Source organism: Tamandua tetradactyla, chromosome 14, assembly GCF_023851605.1.
Source record: "Tamandua tetradactyla isolate mTamTet1 chromosome 14, mTamTet1.pri, whole genome shotgun sequence".
NCBI lineage: Eukaryota > Metazoa > Chordata > Mammalia > Pilosa > Myrmecophagidae > Tamandua > Tamandua tetradactyla.
The window spans coordinates 14,277,223-14,301,534 of NC_135340.1; the positions used below are offsets into that span (position 1 = coordinate 14,277,223).

Sequence of the window (24,312 nt, forward strand, 5' to 3'; positions counted from 1 at the left end):
CTTCCAAAAAAAAGCTGAAGAGGAGGAAACATTGCCTAACTCATTGTATGAGGCTAACATCATTCTATTACCAAAGCCATACAGAAAAGAAAATTAAAGACCACTTTCCCTTATGAATTTAGATGCAAATATTGTCAACAAAATACTAAGCAAATTTAATCCAATAGCACATCAAAAGATTATACACCATGATCAAGTGGATCTTATCACAAGAATAAAGGCTGTCTCAACATAAGAAAATCAATGTAATACAACTACATTAACAAAATGAAAGGAAAAAAAAAACACACGATCACCTCAATTGACTAAGAAAAGGCATCTGCAAATCCAGCATCATTTCTTGGTAAAAACATTTAGAAAAACAGGAATAGAAGGAAATGTCCTTAAGATGATAAAGGACATATATGAAAAATCCACTACTAACATCAAACTCAATGGTGCAAACCTGAAAGCTTTCCCTAAGTTCTGATAGAAGACAATGATGCTGTCACCACTGTTATTCAACAATGTACTGGAAGTTCCAGCCAGAACAAATAGGCAAGAAAAATAAATAAAAGGCATTCAAATTGGAAAGAAAGAAGTAAACTTTCACTATTTGCTGATGACGTAATCCTATATAAAGTCCTAAGAAATCTATAACAAAGCTACTAGAGCTAATAAATGAATGAAGCAAAGTGTACAAGATCAACATGCAATAATCAATAGTGTTTCTACACACTAGTAAGGAACAATCTGAACAGAAAATCAAGAAAAAAAATTACATTTGCAGTAGCAACTAAAAGAATAAAATATCTACAAATAAATGTAAACAAGGATGCAATGGACTTATATACAGAATACTACAAAACATTGCTAAAAAAAAGTCAAAGAAGGCCTAAATAAATGGAAGGATATTCCATGCTCAAGGATTGGAAGATTGAATATCATTAAATACAAATCCTACCCAAAGTGATTTACAGATTCAATGCAATCCCAACCGAAATCCAACAGCTTTCTTTGCAGAAATGGAAAGACCAGTCATCAAATTTATTTGAGAGAATAAGGGGCCCCAAATAGTCAAAGCCATATTGAAAAAGCAGAGAAACGTTCAAGGATTCACACTTCCTGACTTTACAACATATTACAAAGCTACAATAGTCAAAACAGCATGGCACTAGCACAATTATATACATGCAGACAAATGGAATCTAATTAAAAGTTCAAAAACAGACTGTCTGCCATGCCCGAGGACCCGGGTTCGATTCCCGGTGCCTGCCCATGTAAAAAAAAATAAATAAAAACAGACTGTCACATCTATGGCCAATAATGAAGCACTGAAGTATTCAATTTTAAGACGTTTCCATTTATCATTTTCACAGACCAATTACAAGTAAAGTGATTTAATCAGTCATCAAAAACCTTGAAAAAGGTTGCCAAGTCCACTCAATTGGGAAAGAATAGTCTTCAGCAAACAGTGCTGGGAAAACTGGATATCTCTATGCAAAAGACTGAAAGAGGCTCTCTATGTCACACCATACACAAAAATTAATTCAAAATGTATCAAAGGCTTAAATATAAGAGCCAGGACTATAAAACTTCTAGAACAAAATGTGGAGAACCATCTTCAAGATGTTGAGTTAACCAATCATTTTTGTACCTTGATATAAAGCATAAAAAACAAAAGAAAAAATAGATACGTGGGACCTCATCAAAATTAAAAACTTTTGCACATCAAATGACATTATCATGAAAGTGAAAAGACAACCTATTCAGTGGGGGGAAATATTTGGAAGCCACATATCCGTTAAGGGGTTAATATCCAGAATTTACAAAGGAATCCTACAACTCAACCATGAAAAGACAAATACCCCAATTAAAGGGCAAAAAACTTGAATAGACATTTATACAAAGAGGATATACTAATGGCCAAAAAGAACATGAAAAAATGTTTGACATCATTAGTTATTAGGCAAATGCAAATCAAAACCACAGTGAGGACCGATATCATCAACATGGTGTTGAAAAACAGCTACTGAAAACCTCTCTCCTGAGATTCAGCAAAAAAAAAAAAGAGGGGGGAGCTCTCACTTGTTAAGGACTTGGGAGGAAGCCTGGGGAAGGATCCCACAAATGCTGAATCAAAGAAAGAAAAAATGTCAGAAAGGAAGCTTCTGTACGAACCAGCCGGTCCTCTCCCCTGTCTCTCATTCCGTCCTACGCAGCTCAGGCAATGCCCAGAGACAATAACTGGGATCCTTCCATCTCCCAGTGGGGACACAGACTATAAAAATCTCTCCCAGCAGTGAGACAGAGCCCCACTTATATCCAGACACAGAGACCCAACATTCAAACCCCTGGGGAGGACAGAACACAAAAGGGCAGCAAGGAAGAGCTTCCAATAGAGTACAGAAGTATATACTATACTCTATTGGAAGAGTATAAAATCTTCCCCTAAAGCAGCAGATAGCCAGACAGAAACTGGCTAAAACAACTGTTTGGGGATCTGGAGGAAAGGGGAGCACATTTCAAGGCCCAGATAGTGAGGGACAAAAAGTTTAAGAAAATAGGTACTGAGACTCTAATTCCAGTTGTGGGTTCTGGTTCCATCCACCACCTTTGAGGGAAACAGCAGTGGGCAGCCCGATCCTTGCTTAAGGGACAGCTACAGACTAGGGAAAATGATAAACTGAAATTCCTTAAAATTGAATACTTCAGTGCTTTGCAAAAGGATGAAAAGGCAACTGACTCAACCAGAGAAATTATTTGGAAACCATTATCTAGTAAGAGTTTCATATCCAGAATATACAAAGAAATCCTACAATAAAAATAAAAGAAAACCTAATTTAAAAATGGGCAAAAGACAGGAATAAACATTTTTCCAAAGAGGAAATACAGATGGCTGAAAAGCACATGAAAAGATGATCAGCTTCACTAACTATTAGGGAAATGCAAGTCAAAACCACAATGAAATATCATCTCACACCTACTAGAAGAGCCGCTATTAAACAAACAGGAAGCTACAAGTGTTGGGAAGATGTGGGGAAATTGGAACACTTATTCACTGCTGGTGGAAATAAAAAATGTTACAGCCACTGTGGAGGATGGTTTTGTGGCTCCTCATAAGCTAAATATAGAGTTGCTTGATGACCCAGCAATCCTGCTACTAGGGAAATACCTAGAAGATCTGAAAGCAGGGATGCAAATAGACATTTGCACACCAGTGTTCATAGCAGCATTGTTCACAATTTCCAAAGGATGGTATAACCCAAGTGTCAATCAACAGATGGATAGAGAAACAAAAATGTAGTATAAACATACGATGGGATATTTTCCAGCAGTAAGAAGGAATGAGGTCCTGAAGCATGTGACAACATGGATGAACCTTGAGGACATTATATTGAGTGAAATAAGTCAGATACAAAAGGACAATTATTGTGTGATCTTACTGATATGAACTAATTCTAACAAGTAAACACATAGACATAAAATATAGAATATAGGTTACCAGGATATCATATGAGTCTAGAGAATGTCAACAGTAAAAACGGTACCATACCAGTACTATGATTCAATAATGGGGGTGGGGGGAGTATAAAGGTTATGGGAGGATTGAGGTTTTCTTTTTTCTTTTTATTTCTTTTCTGGAGTAATGAAAATGTTCTAAATTTGATCGTGGAGATATATGCCAGTGATTGTATACTTTGGATGGTTTGTGTGGTGTGTGAGTGTATCTCAATAAAATTGCATTAAAAAAAAACACAATGAGACACAATTTCACATGCTAGAATGGACTCTAATGGAAAAAAAACAACATTAAAAGTTTTGCAAAGGATGTGGAGAAATAGAAACACTCATTCTTTGGTACTGAGGATGTAAAATGGTGCAGCCACTATGGAAGTCAGTTTGGCAGTCCCTCAGAAACTTAAGTAGAGAGTTACTACATGACCCACAATCCCACTTCTAAGTATACAACCAAAAGAATTAAAAGCAGGCACTCAACAGAAATCTTCACACCAATGTTCATAGTGGTATTTTTCACAACTGCCAAAAAATGGAAGCAACCCAAGTGTCAGTCAACCCATGACTGGATAAATAACGTGGTATATACATTCAATAGATATTCACCTGTGAAAAGGAGTGAAGTCCTGAAATATGTCACAACATGAATAAGCCTTGAAGACACATGTTGAGTGAAATAAGCCAGATGCAAAAGGACAAATATTGTATGATTTCACTGATATGAAATAATTAAGATAAACAAATTCATGGTCAGAATCTGGAATACAGATTACCAGAGTAGACGGTGGGGTAGGGAGTGGGGAATCAATGCTTGAGTTGTACACAGGTTCTATCTGGGCTGATGCTCAAGTTTGTTAATGGATGGTGGTATTGGCAGCATAACGTTTTATATATAATTAACAGCACTGTGTTATGTATATGAACGTGGTTAAAAGAGGAAATTTTAGGATATGTAACTAAAATAAAAATTTTTTAAAAATACAACTACACAACACAATGAACCCTACTGCAAATGATGAACTACAGTTCATAGTTCAATTATAGCTAATAGTATAATTATTAAAATTTTCTTTCATGATTGTAGCAAATATACCACACTAAAGCAAGGTATTGATAATAGATGGGTTTATGGGAACTCTATATTATCTGTATCTTATGCATGACTTTCCTGTAAACCCACAAGTTCTCTAATTTTTTAAAAATGGGCAAAGGAATTGAGTAGACATTTGTCCATAGAATTAACACATGAGCGGATAAATAAACATGGTATATACATTCAATGGATATTCAGCTGTGAAAAGGAGTGAAATCCTGACACGTGACAACACGAATGAACCTTGAAGACATCATATTGAGTGAAACAAGTCAGACACAAAAGGACAATTATTGTATGATCTTACTGATATGAACTAATTCTAATATGTAAACTCATAGACATAAAATATAGAATATAGGTTGCCAGGATATCGAATGAGGCTAAAGAATGGGGAGCGATTGATTACTATGTGCAGAAAAAAATATCCAACATCATTAGTCATTATGGAAATGCTGATATGCGGGGGTATGGGGAGTTATTGCTTTATAGGTACAGTTTCCGTTTGGGTTGATGAAAATGTTCTGCAAATAATGGTGAAATATTGCAATGTATCACTGAATTGTATATTTTTAAATTGTATATTTGTATAAATTGTATATTTTTAATAGTTTAAATTGTTTTATGTTATATATATTTTATCACCAAAAAAAATTAAATAAATAAATCATGCTTAAAATAAAAGTAATTATATTAGTAATATTTTCATACTAACCTGATTGGCCATATTCACTTTTTAACATCAAAACTTCCATATTATCTGTAGGATCATTTTCACCTGAAATTTCTTCTCTTTCATCATTTTCCATGATATTATCTTGATAGATTATCTGTTCAGGAATTGGAAATTCTGTTTCCTTTGGAATGTTCTGTAAGTTCCAAGGGTTTTTTAAATTATACAAGAAATTTTCCAGATATGGTAAGGTATCAGAATCTTTTGTTTTCTTTAAGATGTTTTCCTTGCCTATTTGACCTTCATTTTCCATAATTTCTATTCTTGCTATTTCTTGTTCCTTATCAGAGTCAAATTCACTTGCTGGAGTATATTCATGTTTACCTACTCCACCTCCTTCTTCATTTATCCCATCATCTAATATAATATTATCCTCATTGGCATATGCAAATCCTAGCATACCAAAACCAAAAGCAAACCAACTTGCTTTGGGCATTGAGCTATCATTAGTGATCGGGTCTTCTTTTTCCATTAACATTTCTGTACATGGAACTATGGGTTCTTCATCAGATGATATGGAATTGGGAACATCTTCTGGTAGTGGACTGCTTTCTTTTGGTAATAATTCAGGCTCTGAATCTTTCTCTCCAAAGCCTAAATAACGTGTAAATCCACCACCAAACCAACCACTGGGTTGAAGTTTGAGAATATGCTGTGATTCAGACTCTAGTTCAGACTGTTTCTTTGGCATTGAATCAAATTCTGATTCAAGTACTTGCATATGTTCTGCTTGGGGCTTACCATTGTTTAATTCCTCTACATCATTCTCATCCTCCACTGCTATTTTTCTACTTTGAAATGAACTTTCTTGTAGAGGCTCATTAACTGATTCAAAAGTTTTCCCTTCAGCTTGTTCCCTTCCCAATCCAAACCACCCTTCCACTTCAGACACAGTTGAGGATGGTAGGACATGATTCACATCTGGAATATGGTTTGAGGTCTCTTCTTTGACTATATTCTGTTCCATACTTTCGGTTTTTATTTCTTCCCAATTATTTGACACACTGGTACTTCTGATGTCTTCTGATGCTGGAAATTGGTCTTCTGACAAAAGGTCTTCAAAAGTAGAATGAAATCCAAGTCCTATCTGCAAATCACTTTCATATACACTAGATTTTTGGTCTTTATCTTCTTCATGTGAATATATTTGTTCACCACTATCACTGTTTAAGTCACTGTCTTCACTTTCAAATGTGTAGCTTTCTCCAAGAAGACAAAGAAAGTCAGATTCCTAAAAGAAAAAAAATCGATTACATATATACACCAACTCCTTGTTTCTCCCTAAATCATTTTAAAGAGTTGACAATGATTTTCCAAGACTTAACAAAATAAACTTAAAGGGAAATCCTTTTATATTATGGTTTATTTGTTATCAAAACCTTGAAGATTTTGAGATGGAGACAATCAACGTTTTGAATATATTCTGAAACTAAATGTGGCATAAATGTCCACAAAATCTTGTACCTCCTAAGAGTATACTGTGTGGACACATGCATTCATTTGGGCACTTGAACCAGGGGATTTTCAATGTTCCTGGTCACACATAGAAATGTCTTTACGGCTCAAACAGACCAAAGACACTTACAGCATGAAGGCCTGCTTAGAAGTTATATCAAAACACTTAGACTTCTCTTATTGAAGTCTTGTGCTCAGCCAATGGAGATGACGAACCACTTGCTCATCTCATAGAAAAACCAGATCAACAGGAAGAAAAACAGGGAAGACTTTTTTTTTCTAATCTGAAGGTTACAAACAGTGAGTGAAGTGTGCTGCTGTTTGGATCTTACCATTATGTAATAAGAATAAATTTCAGTTATTTAAAAAACGAACTTCAGAATTGCAATTTACAACATATTTTGGGCATTAATACATGGTTGGTGATTAAGAACAGATTCTGGAGTCATACTCTCTGAGTTCAAATCTGACCTTGCCATCTACTAGCTCTGTGACATTGGGTCAATTATGTGATCTCTCATCTGTCTCTTCATCTGTAAAATGTGGATAATTGCAGTCCTACCTCATAGTGTTATCATGAAGACTAACTGAGTCAAGTTCTTATAACAGTACCTATCCCTAATAAACACTAGCCCAGTCTAGCCCAGTCTGGCCCAAGGTGACACCCCCTCAGATGCAGCCATTAATGCACAGATACAAAGGCCCACCCTTCTTGCTTCTGTTCAGGACAATTCTGAAGGGCCATCCTACCTTCAGAGATACTTGTGAAATGGACTGAGGCCTTTGTAGCAACTGTATCACAGTTCGATATCCCTGCCTGTCCAATCCTGCTTTTTTTCTCTCACAGATCCTATGCTCAAGAGAACTCTCCAGTAAATATTTTGGTTGCAAAGATCTGTTTTGGCATCTGTTTCCCGGGAAACTCACCTAAGAATTTGGGGCTTCTGATGCTTACTATGTGCCTGGCATTGGGCTAGGTAAATAATGGAAAACAGTACATAATGGGGAAAGGCAATTATAAATTGTGATAATTGCTGTGGAAGAAACTAAGAGAGACCTGTGCTGTGAGGCAGTCATGTTTAAGCTGAGACCTAAAGAATATGAAGGAACTAATCAAGTGAAGAACTTGGGGAAACTCCATTCCTTAGGCTGGGAAGATCTTGGCATGTCCAAAGAACAGGTGTGGTAAGTGAGGAGAGAGTGGCACAAGATGAGGTCAACAAAGCAGGCAGGAGCAGAGGACGTAGGACATGTGAGGCTAGGGTTTGGAGTTGAGTTATATTCAAGGGTCAATGAAATCCATTGGGGAATGACATGATCTCACTTTTGCTTTTGTTTGTACAAGATCTGTGCTGCTTGGAAAATGGATTAGAAGAAGGCAGAAGTGAAGGGAAGGAGACAAAGTAGAAGGCTATTGTAATATTCTAATTAAGAGATAATGGAGCCTTGGATGAGGGCTCTGATGAGAGTAAAAATGGAGAGATGATAACATGCTCTAAATATATGTGGAGGTAGAACCAACAGGCCCAATCATTACACAGTGAATGGAGATTTAATCCCAGAGTGTGTGTTGGGAAAAAGCCAGTTAATAAGAATTTTGCTTAACTCGCTTCACAGCAACCTAAGTTAAGGTAAATTGGCTTAATGTGGAGTCTAAATTAAATGGGTCAATCAGGCTGATATATTGAACAGTCCCCCTTCCGATTCTCTTTCTCACTATCATACCTAACATTATCAAGCTCATTAAAAAGTCCAACAGCAAAAGAGGCTTCACAGATAAAAGAGACCAAGGGAGTATGGTGGGAAATAAAATTTGGTCCCAGTAGGACATTAATTAGTAATAATATCTAACACTTATATAGCACTTATTAAGTGCTATTCAATGCACTTTACATATATGTACTCATTTAATCCTCAGTAGATTTACAAGGTAGCATTATACTATAATCATCATCCCCATTTTGCAGATGAGAAAACTGAGGTACACATGGCCACAGAGTTTGTAAGTGGCTGAGTCAGACAATTCACCTCCAGAATCCATGCTTTTAATCATTATACTCTAGTATTTGTCAATTTTTCAGAAAGCAAAATTTTTGTCAGTCTTACTCGATTTTATTTACATATCAAGCTATTGCTAGAGTAAATTCTCAGACTCTGTATTTTATGTTTTGATACGCAGGGTACATAACCAGGTGCACTTATATTACAGGAAGCTATCTTTTGACAGGAAATTTTAAATTCAATTCATAACTGAGAATGTGTTTACTCACTTTAGTTGCCACTTGAACTTCCTCAGATATGAACACCTCTTCTATCTGGACTGCATCTCTGGGAAAATATCCAAAATCCTTTCCTTTCTATCAAAGTGAAGAAGAGAAATTATAAAGGATGAGTGATCAAAGCAGTAATGACTCTAGAGCTTAATTTTGCCCCATATCCTTGGTTTACATCTACGTCAAATCACAAACATTAAATGGCCTTCAATTGTCTTCTAAAGGAAAATGAGTGGAATCCTATTTCTTTTGTTATTCAAAAGGTCAGCATTAATTTAAGAGAACAAAGAGACGAGTTGTTAAATACCACTTTTTCAAACTTCAAAGAGGGCCACAGTTGTATTCATCAAGATGATAAAGGTCCACAAGCCCATCAAGGAAGATTTGGTTCCATTCAAATCTTCTGGGAATAACTTAATAGCAGAGTTCCTCCTAACTTAGTTCAAGCACACTCTAGAGTAAAGACCTCACATGACCTCTCTCAGCCCATTTGCTGGCCCTGTCAAAGTTTAAAGAACATGGTCCCTTTAACTAATAAAGCATTATTACACTTCAATTGTGACTCTTTCAGCCCTTCAGTTGCTACAACTATGTAGAAGCTGACACCCTGTGGGTAGACTCACTGTAGGGTTCCTAAAACAGCTGCTGCAAGGACTAAACAACTAATGTACAAAATTAAGTATTGGGTTCACAGGTAGTTTAGTGGTAGAATTCTCACCTGCCATGTTGGAGGCCCGGGTTTGATCCCTGGCTTATGCACACACCCCAGCCCCCCAAAAAAAGTTGTGAACAAAATTCCCTATGATGTACATAAATATGGTAACATATGCACACCTATGATATGACATATCTGCCTGTGTGTCTGTATAGACATAGAAATACATGTATGTAGGGAGACACATTTTTTAAATGCTAAAAAGAACTAAGTGTGCCTGCAACTTCATTTTGGTTCCATGCATTAAACACTGATTTGGTGGATTCACACATAGTGAGCAAAGAAGAATGCCTCCTTTGCCTCTTATGACACCAGCTGTGTTATTTTTCTCACAGCTGCATTGGATAGCTCCAGGCATTCAAAACAGATAATGGCAGATTTAAGGCAGCCCTGGGTAGTAAGGAATCTTGAGGGCTACAGAGTCAGACAAATAGTTGTGTCCAGAAGTAGTCAGAGGTTGTCATATAGGCCCTGATGGGAAAAAAACAGTGTTTCAAATAGAAGCTGCTACTTCAAACAGTGACCATAGCAGCAAATTGCATGAATAGTCAACATAGAAATGATAAATGTATCAGGTTGGTCATACTTGTTAAACTTTAGAGTAAAATCACTTACCATGGCATCTTTTTTATTATAAAGCATAATGACACAAAGACACAAACTTAATTTCAGTTGCAAACATTAATCATTAATTTTCGCATGTTATATAATCAGAAAGATGATTCAAGTTTCTAGGAATTTCAACGTACTAGGACTTTGAGCTACATGAAAGTCTTTCCTAGTTGTTATTTTTTCAATGAAAAATTCACACACCTAGCTTTTCTAGGCTGCTAGCCTTTCTTAGCATCTTAACTCAGTCCTTTATTTGCTCAGAAAGACATGTCTTTTAATTTGATTAAAATTTCCCAATCTTTCTTATACTTGATCATTGATAGCACTAAGGGGTGGCTGGGATTGCCTAACCATCCCATAATCTCCATCAGCATTCCTCAAATCACTTCAAATAAATATAAAATCTAAGTTTTTAAAAAATATGCATGCTAAATAAAATTAATTTCAAGGCATTTTCTTAGTCCTCTATCTCAACCAGACTGCTTCCCTAAAAGCCTTATTTATAGAAATTCTGAAACTACCACCAAATATGACCATTTGTGTGTGTGTTTAAATATGTTAAGGTGGTTTTTCAAAAATATTTATACAGTGCTTTGAAATTCTTAAAGTTCCTTTGGAGATATAAAGTAAGCAATTGTGCAAGCTGGTCATTTACTCTGCATTGTTTTTTAAGACTAGATACTTACACTTCCTGCCCACAAATCTTCCCTTTCTCCTGCAAGTTTAACATACACAGATATCTCTTCTCCCTTGGTGAAGTTCAGGTATCGGCAGTCAGATCCTCTGTAATCGCTCACGGCTAAGACTCTGCTTATTAAAGCTATGTAAACATGTAAAGAAAAACACATTTTAGATTAAAATGTCATTCCTCCCCCACCAGCCTTTCCCTCCTCCAATCCATGCTATAGAAGTTACCAAACACTAATTTCCTTATATATCACTTATGGCCACTTTGTATGACTGTACACAAAATAAAGTCTAAGCTCTATGACTTGATATCCAAGGCTGTCTTCCACCCTGTCCCACCTTCCCTATCTAAAGGGGCAGTACCTCCTTCTACCCTTTTATACAAACTCTTCTATCCACTGTCCCTGGAATATGTCACTACCAATCTCCAGGCTGTAGGAAAGGGAAGGAAAAGATAATCAGTTTGCTTCCTGGCACCTACTATATTCCGAGCATTCTGCTAAGCACCTTCATATTTATTATTTTACTAAATCCTCGAAACAGATCTGTAGGATAAATAATCTCATCTCAGTGTAACAAATGAACCTTTAACTAAGGCTCAGAGAGGTTCTTTCCACTGCAACATTCACCTTTCTTAGCCTGGACTGTTCTTTCTGCTCTTTCCTCAGCATAGAAACCCCTCCCTCTCTCTCCCTGTTCAATTCATATCCTACTTTTTCTGTATTGACCTGTATTGCCACCATTCACTAGAATGAGAGTACCTGAACCTTATCATCCATTTCATTTTGATTCCTCTTCTATGCATTCCTCCTGCCCCAGACCCCAGCCTACAGCAGGCCCTAAGTGGCTACGGATTATTCATAAACAAATATGCTGGATTTGTCCCTTCAATGCATGAAATAGTGTACATTCCATATTAACTATGATAATACTACTACTATGTGTAAAACACATTTGATTATACTGCAATTGTAATTTGATCAAAATAATATTATAATATTATTAATTATAAACATGAACGTTTCCATGTTCTGTGTCTGGCCCTAAGGATACTACAATGGGTTGTAACATAAAGAAGAAAACAAACATTATTAATATAAAACATTGTCTAGTAAACCTTCTCTGTATAATAAATTACATATCAAAATGTTAAGGAAAATGTTTACACATTTTTAGCTTATATACTATTGATGCTTATATTATGGCATGTTTAACTCTCATGTTGAATTTTTGTATCATAAATTAATAGAGAAATGATTAATTCTGATAAGGTTTAGATGGAATAAATCATGGTGGTTTGAAATAAAAACATTTTTAGCAAACTTATAAGAATAGGAAAATTCTGATTGTGAAATAGAAAGAATACAAGCATTTCATAAATAAAGTACTATCAAATGGAATGATTTTTTTACACAAAGCAAAATAACAAAGGCTGATTAATTTGGTTTTGAGGTATGAGCTAAAATAATTTCTGATTTATTTATATATCAGGCTGATCTTTGCCGCTTTGTATACTTACATTAATACTATCACAAAATGCCTTGTTTCCAGCATTTCTTTTTTATAGCAAGCTATAGTTTACAATTTCAAATATTTCTCAATAATATTAATGCCCATTTTTATCAAACGCATCCATCCAGAATGACGTATCCTGTCATTTCAGCCCCTTAATCAACTAAAGTGGAAAAAGAAAGAAAAAGGCAAACTTACTTTCACACTCCAAGTCACCACATTTTTTAAAGCCTGCCAGCAGTTTTGCGCTCTCCAGACTCTTTGTCAGAACAATAACCCAAAGGAGGATTCTGTGAACTGTGTGCTCCGCCATGCCGAAACCAGCATCCAAGACCCCCACACAAGGTTGACACCTACTGTAAAGGGTGTAGCTATGCCAGCCAACATGGGAAGTACCCTGTTTTCTTCACTAAATATAAGGAAAAAAGAGTAGGGTTTTAAAAATCCCTTGAAAACTACATTTTTCTATCAGTCTTTAGGCTTCACTTGAGAGACAAACATTCTCTGTTCTCAATCTGCAGTGTCAGTTATCCAGAGAATACATGAGAGATTAATAATTAACAGAGTTTTTTTTTTTTAGTTGGACTAGTGTCTTCATCAAGTTGACCCGTGCAAAGCCGTGTCATTTAAAGGCACCTTGCATTCAACAGGACAAGTCTTAAACAGGACAAGTCTTTCTCTCCAGAGAAAGGCAAATTCAATCTCGTCTTGTTAAAGTCTTCAGGTAGACCAGTCACCAACTACATCCCATCAGCGCGAGACATGTAGAAAAGTAATAATTTATGTTAAAAAGCATAAGTTGTGAAATGTCATGATAAAAGTTATTTGAAAAAAAAATAGCCCTCATTCATATTAAAAACTCTTCAGTGTCACTATGAGTTGAACATTGCCATATTTACTTAATAATAATAGTCAAAATATATTAAGTACTTACCATATTCCAGGTTCTGTTTTAAGCACTTATAAGTTGGTCATTTAACCTTAACACCAACTCTTTGTAGTAACATTATTGTCCCTATTTTTGCATAGGTGGAGACTGAGGCACATAGAAATAGGGTAAATCACTTGCCCAGTGTCACATACTGAGCAGTGGGGAAGGAATTTTAGCCTAGGCACTGTGCCTCTCTATAATTTTTTTTTTTAATTAAAAAAAAATACGACAAAGAAACACATTCTTAACATGTAATCATTCTGTCCTACGTATATAATTAGTAATTCACAATATCATCACATAGTTGCATATTCATCATCATGATCATTTCTTAGAATATTTGCATCAATTCAGAAAAGGAAATAAAAAGACAACAGAAAAAGAAATAAGATGAAAACAGAAAAAAAATTATGCATACCATACCCCTCACCCCTCCATTTCATTGATCACTAGCATTTCAAACTATATTTATTTTAACATTTGTTCCCCCTATTATTTATTTTTATTCCATATGTTCTACTCATCTATTGACATGGTAGATTAAAAGGAGCATCAGACACAGGGTTTTCACAATCACACAGTCACATTGTGAAAGCTGTATCATTATTCAATCATTATCAAGAAACATGGCTACTGGAACACAGCTCTACATTTTCAGGCAGTTCCCTCCAGTCTCTCCATTACATCTTGAATAACAAGGTGATATCTACTTAGTGCATAAGAATAACCTCCAGGACAACCTCTCACTCTGTTTGGAATCTCTCAGCCATTGACACTTTGTCTCATTTCACTCTTCCCCCTTTTGGTGGAGAAGTTTCTCTCAATCCCTTGATGTTAATTCTCAGCTCATTCTAGGGTTTTTCTCAATCCCTTGATGCTGAGTCTCAGCTCATTCTAGGATTTCTGTCCCACATTTCCAGAAAGGTCTATACCCCTGGGAGTCATGTCCCACGTAGACAGGGGGAGGGTGGTGAGTTTGCTTGTTGTGTTGGCTGGAGAGAGAGGCCACATCTGAGCAACAGAAGAGGCTCTCTTGGGGGTGACTCTTAGGCTTAATTTTAAGTAGGCTTGACCTATCCTTTGTGGGGTTAAGTTTCATATGAACAAACCCCAAGACTGAGGGCTCAGCCTACAGCCTCCCCATAATTTTAACCACTCTGCTTTATCATCAAGAATCAAATCATCTGCCTCAGAAAGAAATCTACTTTGTCTGCAGCGACACTATTCCAGAGCAGCAGTACGGAATGATTCCATGTATTTGAAATAGCATGCATATTTCTGTAAGTGGAGAGAAAATGCGAAAGTCATATCCGAAATAATGTTCCCTGATATGATAAGAATGTGTGGTGTGCTTTCAGGTTATATTCACTTTATTCTCTGTACTTTTCTATATTGCTTGACTCCCTTTTTTTAAAATCAGTGAGCATATATCATTTTCAAATAACAATACACTATGTGATGATATTGAGAATTACTGATTATATATATAGAACGAAATAATATGTTAATGTTTTTGTTTGTTCTTAATTTTTTAAATTAATAAATAAATAAATTTAAAAATAACAATACGGCTATTAAAATTGTTATTTGTTTTGGAGTAATGAAAATGCTCAAAAATTGAATGTGAGGACGAATGCACAACTATATGATGATGCTGTGAACCACTGATTGCACAATTTGGATGATTATATGGTATGTGAATATATAATATATCTCAATAAAATTGCATTTTAAAAAATCAAGTCATTTGAATGTTACTGTCACTTAATGAGAATCGAAGACCTATTTGAGAAATTTCTGTGTAAAACTCAAGATTCCAAGGTGCACGGGTGGTTCTGTGGTAGAATGCTCGCTTTCCATGCGGAAGACTGTATTTAATTCCCGGACCATGCACCCCCCAAAAAAACCCTCAAGATTCCAATAGATTAGCTGAAGTCATGGTTGCCCCATTTCAGTCTTGAGAAAATATTTTTTCCAAACTCTCCTTTGCTGGACATTTACACTGTATTGGGCACGCCAATATGTGCAAAACGTGTTTGCAGGAGCTCAGCCTCAAGTTAGAACCTTGCACTTGTGTGACACCACACTCCATCTAGTGACTGACACAAACAAGACAGATACCTGGGAGTGAGCAAGCTAACGTGAAGGACTTTTGTTTCAAGTCACTAAAAAGAAAAGAACACAATCATCAGTAGAAAGACTGATCTTTCAGTTCTAAGGTTTTTGCATCCTTAGAAAAAATCTGCTAGAGCACGCGGAGGGAGATGGCTCTGAATCTGGGTCACTGGGCTGGTCATCAGAGCACTGCATAGTTGCATGTACACCACACACAAAAAGTGTGGGTTAGTTTCTTGGATACCTTTGCAAATCTGTAAGCTATGTTGTCAAAGACATTTAAAGAAGGATCAGCTCTTCAACTCCAAAATGTGGCACAGGATTATTTGCACAATTTACATGATCGAATCTACTATCAAATCAAGAATATTTAGTAATCAGTGCAATCTAACTATCCTTATTTTGTACTCAGCATTAAGATATTACTGCTAAATCCTGAACTAATCAGTGTAGTCATGTTCTAAGTTAAAAGAGACGAGAGTCCATCTAAATTTAAGTCTGCTTAGTAATTGGCCTGAAGGAGATTTGAAATAAGAAAAAATGAGGAAAGTTCTTGCCAAGGTACTTGCCAGAAGACATCTGCTCCCACTTTATTGTTGCTTAATGCGAGAAAACCTCTTCCTGGGGCAGCCCACATCCAATGGCTAAGTAAGGAGGGAGTACAAAGATAGGGCCATTTCAGCCTGATGTGAAATACCCTGATGGCATTTCTCCCCCAAAATTGCCTGCTGCGTTGACCTGGACTTTATTAGACCTGCACTGCAGTTCAACTTCTGTCCGATCCTGCTGTCTCTCTGTTCTAGTTTGCTAGCTGCTGGAACACAATGTACCGGAATCAGAAGGTGTTTTAAAAAGGGGAATTTAATAAGTTGCTAGTTTACAGTTCTAAGGCTGAGAAAATGTCCAATTAAAACAAGTCTGTAGAAATGTCCAATCTAAGGCATCCATCCAGGGAAAGATACCTTGGTTCAAGAAGGCCTATGATATTCAGGGTTTCTCTCTCATCTGGAAAGGCACATGGCAAACACAGTCACAGTTTCTCTCTCGGCTGAAAGGGCACATGGTGAGCAAGGCATCATCTGTTACTTTCTCTCCTGGCTTCCTGTTTCATGAAGCTCCACGGGAGGCATTTTCCTTCTTTATCTCTAAAGGTCACTGTCTTGTGGACTCTCTGCTGTCTTGGCTATGTTGTTCTTCTCTGCTCTCTCTGAATCTCCTTCATTCCCCAAAATGTTTCCTCTTTCATCGGACTCCAGAAACTTCTCAAGACCCACCCAAATGGTGGAAACATGTCGTCATCTAATCCAGCTTGACAACCACTCTTGATTAAATCATATCATCCAGGGAGATGATCTAATTACAGTTTCAAACATGCAGTATTAAATAGGGATTATTCTGCCTTTATGAAATGGGATTTAGATTAAAACATGGCTTTTCTAGGGGACATACATCCTTTCAAACCAGCATCCTCTCCCTTCATTTCATAGTTGTTGATCGCCAATAAACACCTTGAACCCCAAACTCCTTACTCTTAGAGAGCCCAACCTCAGAAGCTGGTGATCCATGGACACAAAAGGAGGAGATGACAGAATGTTCATATTTTGGTCAATTATTTGGGTTTGTTGCTCTATAACTTTTCTTACGTTTATTGTTTTTACATTGCTGAAGGCCTCTATAATTCTGTCCACTTTCTCTTATTCTGTCTGTATCATTCAGAATCCCAGCAGGAAACAGCCAGCTACTCAATTTTGAGGGAAATGGCCTCTTCAAAGACTGAGGAGATTTTAAGGTGTAGGCAGGGTTAAGGGAACACAACAAAGAATACACCATCTCTGAGCATGAAGGAGCAGTGACCATGGCCTAAGAAGAACTACTGGAAAGCTGAATGGCCATGTGCAAAAGAATGAAGGTGGCTCCTACCTCACACAAAATACAAATTCCAATTTAAAATGAATCAAAGACCAAAGTGTAAAACTAGAACTATGAAACTCTTAGAAGAAAACATAAATAAGCATCTTCAGGAATTTGTGTTAGGCAATGGTTTTTTAGAATTTATACCCAAAGCACAAACACAAAAAAGAAAATGGATAAATTGGACCTAATAAAAAATTTAAAACATTTGTTCATCAAAGAACTACATCTTGAAAGCTAAAAGACAACCCACCTACCTTGAGAAAATATTTGGAAACCACATATTTGAGAAGGGCTTAATATCCAGCATATATAAAGAAATCCTGCAACTCAACAACAAAAGAGACAAAAAATCCAATTAAAATTAAGCAACAGACTTGAATAGATGTTTCTCCAAAGGAGATATACAAATAGCCAAAAATCACATGAAAACATATTCAACATCATTAGCTATTAGGGAAATCAAAACCACAATAAGATAATATTCCACACCCACACTAGATGGTTACTATTCAAAAAATGGAAAATTACAAGTGCTAGAGAGGCTGTGATGTAACAGGACACTCATTCATTGTTGGTGGGAATGCAAAATCCTGCAGGCACTGTAGAAGTCAGTTTGAAGTTCCTCATAAACTTAAGTATAGAATCACCATATGACCCAGCAATCCCACTTCTAGGTATATACCCAAAAGAATTGAAAGCAGGAATTTGCACACCAATATTCATAGAGGCCTTATTCACACTTGCCAAAAGATGGAAACAATCCAAGTGTCAATCAACTGATTAATGGATAAGCAAAATGCAGAAAATATACACAATGGAATACTATTCAGCATTAAAAAGGAATGTAGTCCTGATACATATGACAACATGGCTGAAACTAAAAGATATCCTGTTTGAGTGAAATAAGCCAGACACAAAAGGACAAATATTGTATGATCTCACTGATATGAAATAATTAGAATAAGCAAACTCATACAGAGTCAGAAACTAGAATATATGGTACCAGGGGCTGAAAGAGAATACCCTCCACATGGGCACTATTCTTTTACTATGTATTGTAGAATAATAGTATGCAACATCCTCTACACCCAAGATAAGACATATATATTTGCTGATTAGAGAACTTAAGTAATTAGATAATCTGGACAATAGATAGTAAAGAAAATTCATGTTTGTTGAACATCAACTTTGCACCAATGGGCTTAATATTTTACATACAAACCTCACTTTCCAGGACAGGTATTATTTACTGAATGCCCGTGATGTCAGGCATTCTTCTTGACACTCAGGATAGAGGAGTGAACGGGGCAAAGTTCTTGCTGCCATGGACCTTGCATCTAGTGGAGGGAGATAGATAAGAGCAAACAAACAAATGAACACGATAACTGCGGATAGTGGTAAGATAGTATGAAAAAAACATGTCTGCGTAGATAAAGTCATCAAAGAAAGCGTCTCTAGACAGGGACACGTGTCTTAAGATAGGGAGAGCAGGCAGAACATTCTGTACTAAAGGAAGAATTAAGGGAGGTCATACTTAATTGTCTGAAACTCAAATATCATGGATTTTTAAAAGAAATGAAGAAGGAATATGGATGAATTCCAGTATGTCAGAAACAAGACTCTAGGGTGAGAATTAACTTGTTATATTCATGGATCCTAAAGGCAGTCAGCAATTCAGATGGAGAGTGATAGGAGATGAAGTGGGGATATGGGGAGGGGCCCAACCATGCAGGGCATTCTGGTTGTGGAAATAGGTGTGGGTTTTATTTTAGGTGCAAACGGAAGCCATAGGAAGTTTCAAGGAAGGAAGTGACATGATTTGAAGTGTTTCTATACTATAACTATACTTTTTTGCTTTCCTAATTCCTACTTATCCTTTAGGTCTCTTTGGTTAAATTAATTAATAAATATACCACTCAATAGCTTCTTATCAAAGGAATGAAAGAATGTATGAACAGATAAATGAATGGATTTCTTGCCAGAGCAAGAGATTTTATCTTTATGACTAAATGAAATTCTGACTTTAGCTGTGTCGCTATTTTTAGCTCAAAGTCGCTCTATTTTCATCTCAAAAGAAATTCAAGTAATCTTTTTTATTAAATGTTCTGTTCTGTAAAAAAAAATTGACAAATAGAATTGTATCCAGCTCTTCCCATATTCATCTTTGTCACTGGGTCGCTATTAGTGAGCAAAAGTAAAAGTCTAATATACAGCAAGCAAAGATATGAACGGTCTTTGGATTGCCAAATATTTCAAAGATGCTTTGCAAGTGCTACATACAAATCAATTAAGGAGCCTTAATAAAACAGAAATATTTAGTACTCCTTATTTACAAAGATTAGTAGCCTGAATATCCATTAAGAACCAAAATGAGCTAATTTCATTTACTCTAAAAATAACACCATTCCCTCAAAAATTATTCTCCTTTACTTCTTGCCACCGTGCCCACCACCACTAATGTACCCTTTCTTTCCCCCCCTTTTAGTGTTCTTGTCCCTAGGTACTCTGAGCTACCAAGCGTCTTTAAGAAGAAAATAAACATTCACAAAGAAGTCTGTAACATAATGCTTATGCCATCTCCAAATAATCAAATTTCAAAAATCGAATTATCCTATGATCTGGCAATCCCGCTACTAAGTATATACCCAGAAGAACCAAAAGCAGGGACTCAAACAGACATTTGTACACTGATGTTCATAGTGGCATTACTCACAAATGCCAAAATACTGAAGCAACCCAAGTGTCCACCAATCAATGAATAGAAAGACAAAATTTGGTATATACATATGATAGAATATTATTCAACTATAAGAAGGAATGAAGTTGTGGTTCATATGACAACATACACGAAACTTGAGGACATTATGCTGAGTCAAATAAGCCAGACACAAAAAGATTAGTATTGTATGATCTCTTTAATATGAACTAATTATAATAAGCAAATTCATAGAGTTAGATCTAGAATGCAAGTTATAAGGAGAAAGATTGGGGATAGAGAATGAGGAGCAGATGCAGAATTTCTGCAGAATTTCTGTTTAGGTTGATTGTAAAGGTTTGAAAATGGGTAGGTGGTGATGGCAGCACAACATTGGAGTGTAATTAACAGTGTCGAATTATGTTTGTATATGTAGTTGAAAGGGGGAAGTTTTGGGTCATGTATGTCATAACTACAAGGAAAGTTAGAGGACAAAACATGGGACTGTATAACACAGGGAACCCTGTTGTGGATGATGTACTATATTTAATAGTATAAATATAAAAATTTTCTTTCATGAATTATAACAAATGTACAACACTATTATAAACTGGTACTAATAAGATGCTATATAAGAAAAAATACACTAAATATAACATATGGGCTACAGTTTAACAGTAATATTTTAATATTCTTTCATCAATTGTAACAAAGGTACTGCACTAATGTGAAGTGTCAGTAATAGGAGGGTTGTAATGATTAGGTTCTGGTGTCAATTGTCCAAGTGAAGATGCCCAGTTGTCTGGTCAGGCAAGCATGGACCTGACTGCTGCTGCAAAGATATTTCATGGCTGAATGATTAACTTGAAGGCTGGTGTATTAAATCATCATTCATTTAATCTCATCTGTGGCTGATTACATCTGCGATCAACTAAGGTGTGCTTCCCACAGATTATGTAATCAAATCAATTGAAGACCTTTAAGGAAGAAAAGACTCTTTCACTACATTTTTAGCCAATGAGCCTCTCCTGTGGAGTTTCTCTAGATCCTTCACCAGAGCTGCCAGCCTCACAGTCTACCCTACAGATTTTGGACTTTTCCATTCCCATAGTTGTGTGAGATACTTTTATAAATCTCATATTTACAGATATCTCCTGCTGGTGTTGTTTCTCTAGAGAACCCTGACTAATACAGCTTGATACCAGGAGTGGTTCTTGAGAAACAGAATCTTGAAAATGGGTTTTTATAATTGGTTTTTTACTCTGATTAGACTCAAAGGCCCTAATGACTCTGTTTCCAATAATCAAGATGATACTGGCAGTCCATGGGGTGAGTTGCCAAGAGAGACATATAAAATATCACCATTAGACTCTGCTAATCATATTACCTGTGGTCGCAGACTTGAGGTCTCTGAAAAACAGACACAGAGGCTCATTGTATGAGTAGCAGATTTCCAATGTAAACTGAAATCTCAACCTAGTAGGATGTCTGCTGTTAAAGTAAGGGCTTTGATTGAAAAAGAATGGGATACTGAAATGTGGGGTGGGGATATATGTCTTGATAATGATGGCAATGAGGAAATGGACTGCCTGGAATCTACTGAGACTTTGCTAAATAGACCTGTAATGGATTGCCCTGAGAAAAGAGCTTCTTGACCTCCAGTCTGCCCAGGGAAGTCTTCCATCCAAACCCCACCTAAAGAGATTAATTCTTCAGTGCCTGTTAAACCTGTAGCAACGTCCTAGGGAAACAGTCCTAACTCCTCTGACTAGAGCAACTAAACCTGTTTTACCAGGTAAAACTGCACGGAATGCCCTGAGGCAATTGGCTTGAAAGACACTTCTATTTCTTTTCATGTCCCACCCCCCCCCCCATCAGACCCTGAAAGGTGAGGCACAAAGTGTGATCCATGAGGAAGTAAGCTACACTAAAAAAGAACTGCATGAGTTTTCCAATCTATATAGAGAGAAATCAGGGAAATATATGTGGGAATGGATATTAAGGGTGTGGGATAATGAAGGAAGGAATATAAATTTGGATCCAGCTGAATTTATTGATATGGGCCCACTAAGCAGAAAATCTTCATTTAGTGTTGTTGCTCGAGGGGTTAGAAAGGGGCATTGATAGTTTGTTTGGATGGTTGGCTGAAATGTGGATCAAAAGGTGGTCAACATTACCTGGGGTCAAAATGCCAGAACTACCCTAGTATAATGTCGATGAAAAAATCTAGAGGCTTAGAGAGATTGGAATGTTAGAGTAGAAGACCTGCTCATGCACCACAGGAATGTCCAGAGGACACATCATTCGTGAGAAATAAAGTTGTGAGACTAGCTCCATCATCCCTGAAGAGCTCTGTAGTCGCCCTTCTCTGTTGGTCAGATATTACTGTGGGAACTGCTGTCACCCAGCTGGAATCCTTAAACAGAATGTGGATGATTGGATCTCGAGTTGGCAGAAGCCATGTGGTGACAGTTAATTCCATAGACAAGGTGAGTGCGGCCACCATAATGGACAGCAGACTCAAAGCAGGAGTCAAAATAATCTGACTTACAGAGACTTGGGGTGTTGGCTAGTAGATTTTGGGGTACCTAGAAGTAAACTAAATGGGCAGTCTTCTAAACTCTTGTTTAAGCTGAATAAGCAGAAGAATTCTAGGTCAAGTGACAAATCTAACTTGAATTACAAAAACAGAGTCATGGCCCCTTAATCAATTCCCAGACTTGAGACAGTTTACAGAGCCCCTCAAATGGGGGGAGGGCCAGGTACCCTTGGGGAAAGACCCTTTTGTACTGCCCAAAATTTACACTGTTAACCTTCCTCCCAGGCTTCCCCAAGGAGACCTACAGCCTTTCACCAGGGTGACTGTGCACTGGGGAAAAGGAAATGATCTTTATTTCAGAGATTATTAAAGGCTGACTCAGAAGTGACACTAATTCCAGGAGACCCAAATCATCACTCAGGTCCATTAGTCAGACTAGGGACTTATGGAGGTCAAGTGACTGATGGAGTTATAGCTCACGTCCATCTCACTGTTGGTCCAGTGGGTCCCCAGATCCATTCTGTGATCATTATCCCAATTCCAGAATGCATAATTAGAATAGACATACTGAGCAACTGGCAGAATCCCCACTTTGGTTCTCTGACTCAAGGAGTGGAGGCTATTATGGTAGGAAAGGCCAAGTGGAAGCCACTAAAACTGCCCCTACCTAGCAAAAAAAGTGAATCAGAAGCAATACCATATTCCTGGAGGGATTGCAGAGATTAGTATGACTCTTAAGGACTTGAAGGATGCAGGGGTGGTGATTCCCACCACATCCCCATTCAACTTTCCTATTTGGCCTGTACAGAAACAGATGGGTCTTGGAGGATAAGAGTGGATTATCATAAACTTAATCAGGTGGTGACTCCAATTGCAGTTGCTGTTCCAGATGTGGTATTGCTGCTTGAGCAAATCAACACATGGCCTGGTACCTGGTATGCAGCTATTGATCTGGCAAATAATTTTTTTTCTCAATAGCCATCTATTAGGACCACCAGAAACAGTTTGAATTCAACTGACAAGGCCAGCACTGTACCTTCAATGTCCAGCCTCAGGGGTATATTAACTCTCCAATCCTATGTCACAGTCTTGTCGACAGGGAACTTGATCATTTCTCCCTCCCACAAGACATTACACTGGTCCATTATATTCATAATATCATATTGATTGGACCTAGTGAGTAAGAAGTAGCAACTACTCTAGACTTATTTGTAAAGCATTCATATGTCATGGGATAGGAGATAAATCCAACAGAAATGCAGGGGCTTTCCACCTCAGTGAAATTTCTACGTGTCCAGTGGTGTGGGACATGTTGGGATAGTCCTTCTAAGGTGAAGGATAAGCTGTTGCATCTAGCCTCTCCTATGACCAAAAAAAGGCACAACACCTAGTTTTGGAATTTGGAAATTCCAAATTTGGATTTTGGAAACAACATATTCCTCATTTGGTTGTGCTACTCCAGCCCATTTACTGAGTGACCAGAGAAGCTGCTAAGTTTTGAGCGGGGACTGGAGCAAGACAAGTCTCTATGGCAAGTCCA

The 24,312-nt window shown here is 37.0% G+C and overlaps 1 protein-coding gene across 4 annotated transcripts in view; it reads right to left on the reverse strand.

The window, feature by feature from the left end:
- MIA2 (MIA SH3 domain ER export factor 2) overlaps positions 1-13,089 on the reverse strand; it is a 207,927-nt gene extending 194,838 nt beyond the window's left edge. For all 4 annotated transcript variants that reach the window (XR_013162181.1, XR_013162180.1, XM_077126879.1 and 1 more), the window contains exons 1-4: positions 12,777-13,089; positions 11,066-11,199; positions 9,050-9,136; positions 5,307-6,555 (exon numbers count right to left, since the gene is read on the reverse strand). Coding sequence is in view for 2 of the 4 variants with exons in the window: in XM_077126879.1 (XP_076982994.1) it covers positions 5,307-6,555; positions 9,050-9,136; positions 11,066-11,199; positions 12,777-12,891 (1,585 nt within the window). In the remaining 2 variants the exon portion in view is untranslated. The remainder of the gene's footprint in view (positions 1-5,306; positions 6,556-9,049; positions 9,137-11,065; positions 11,200-12,776) is intronic.
- Positions 13,090-24,312: the final 11,223 nt, after the last annotated feature.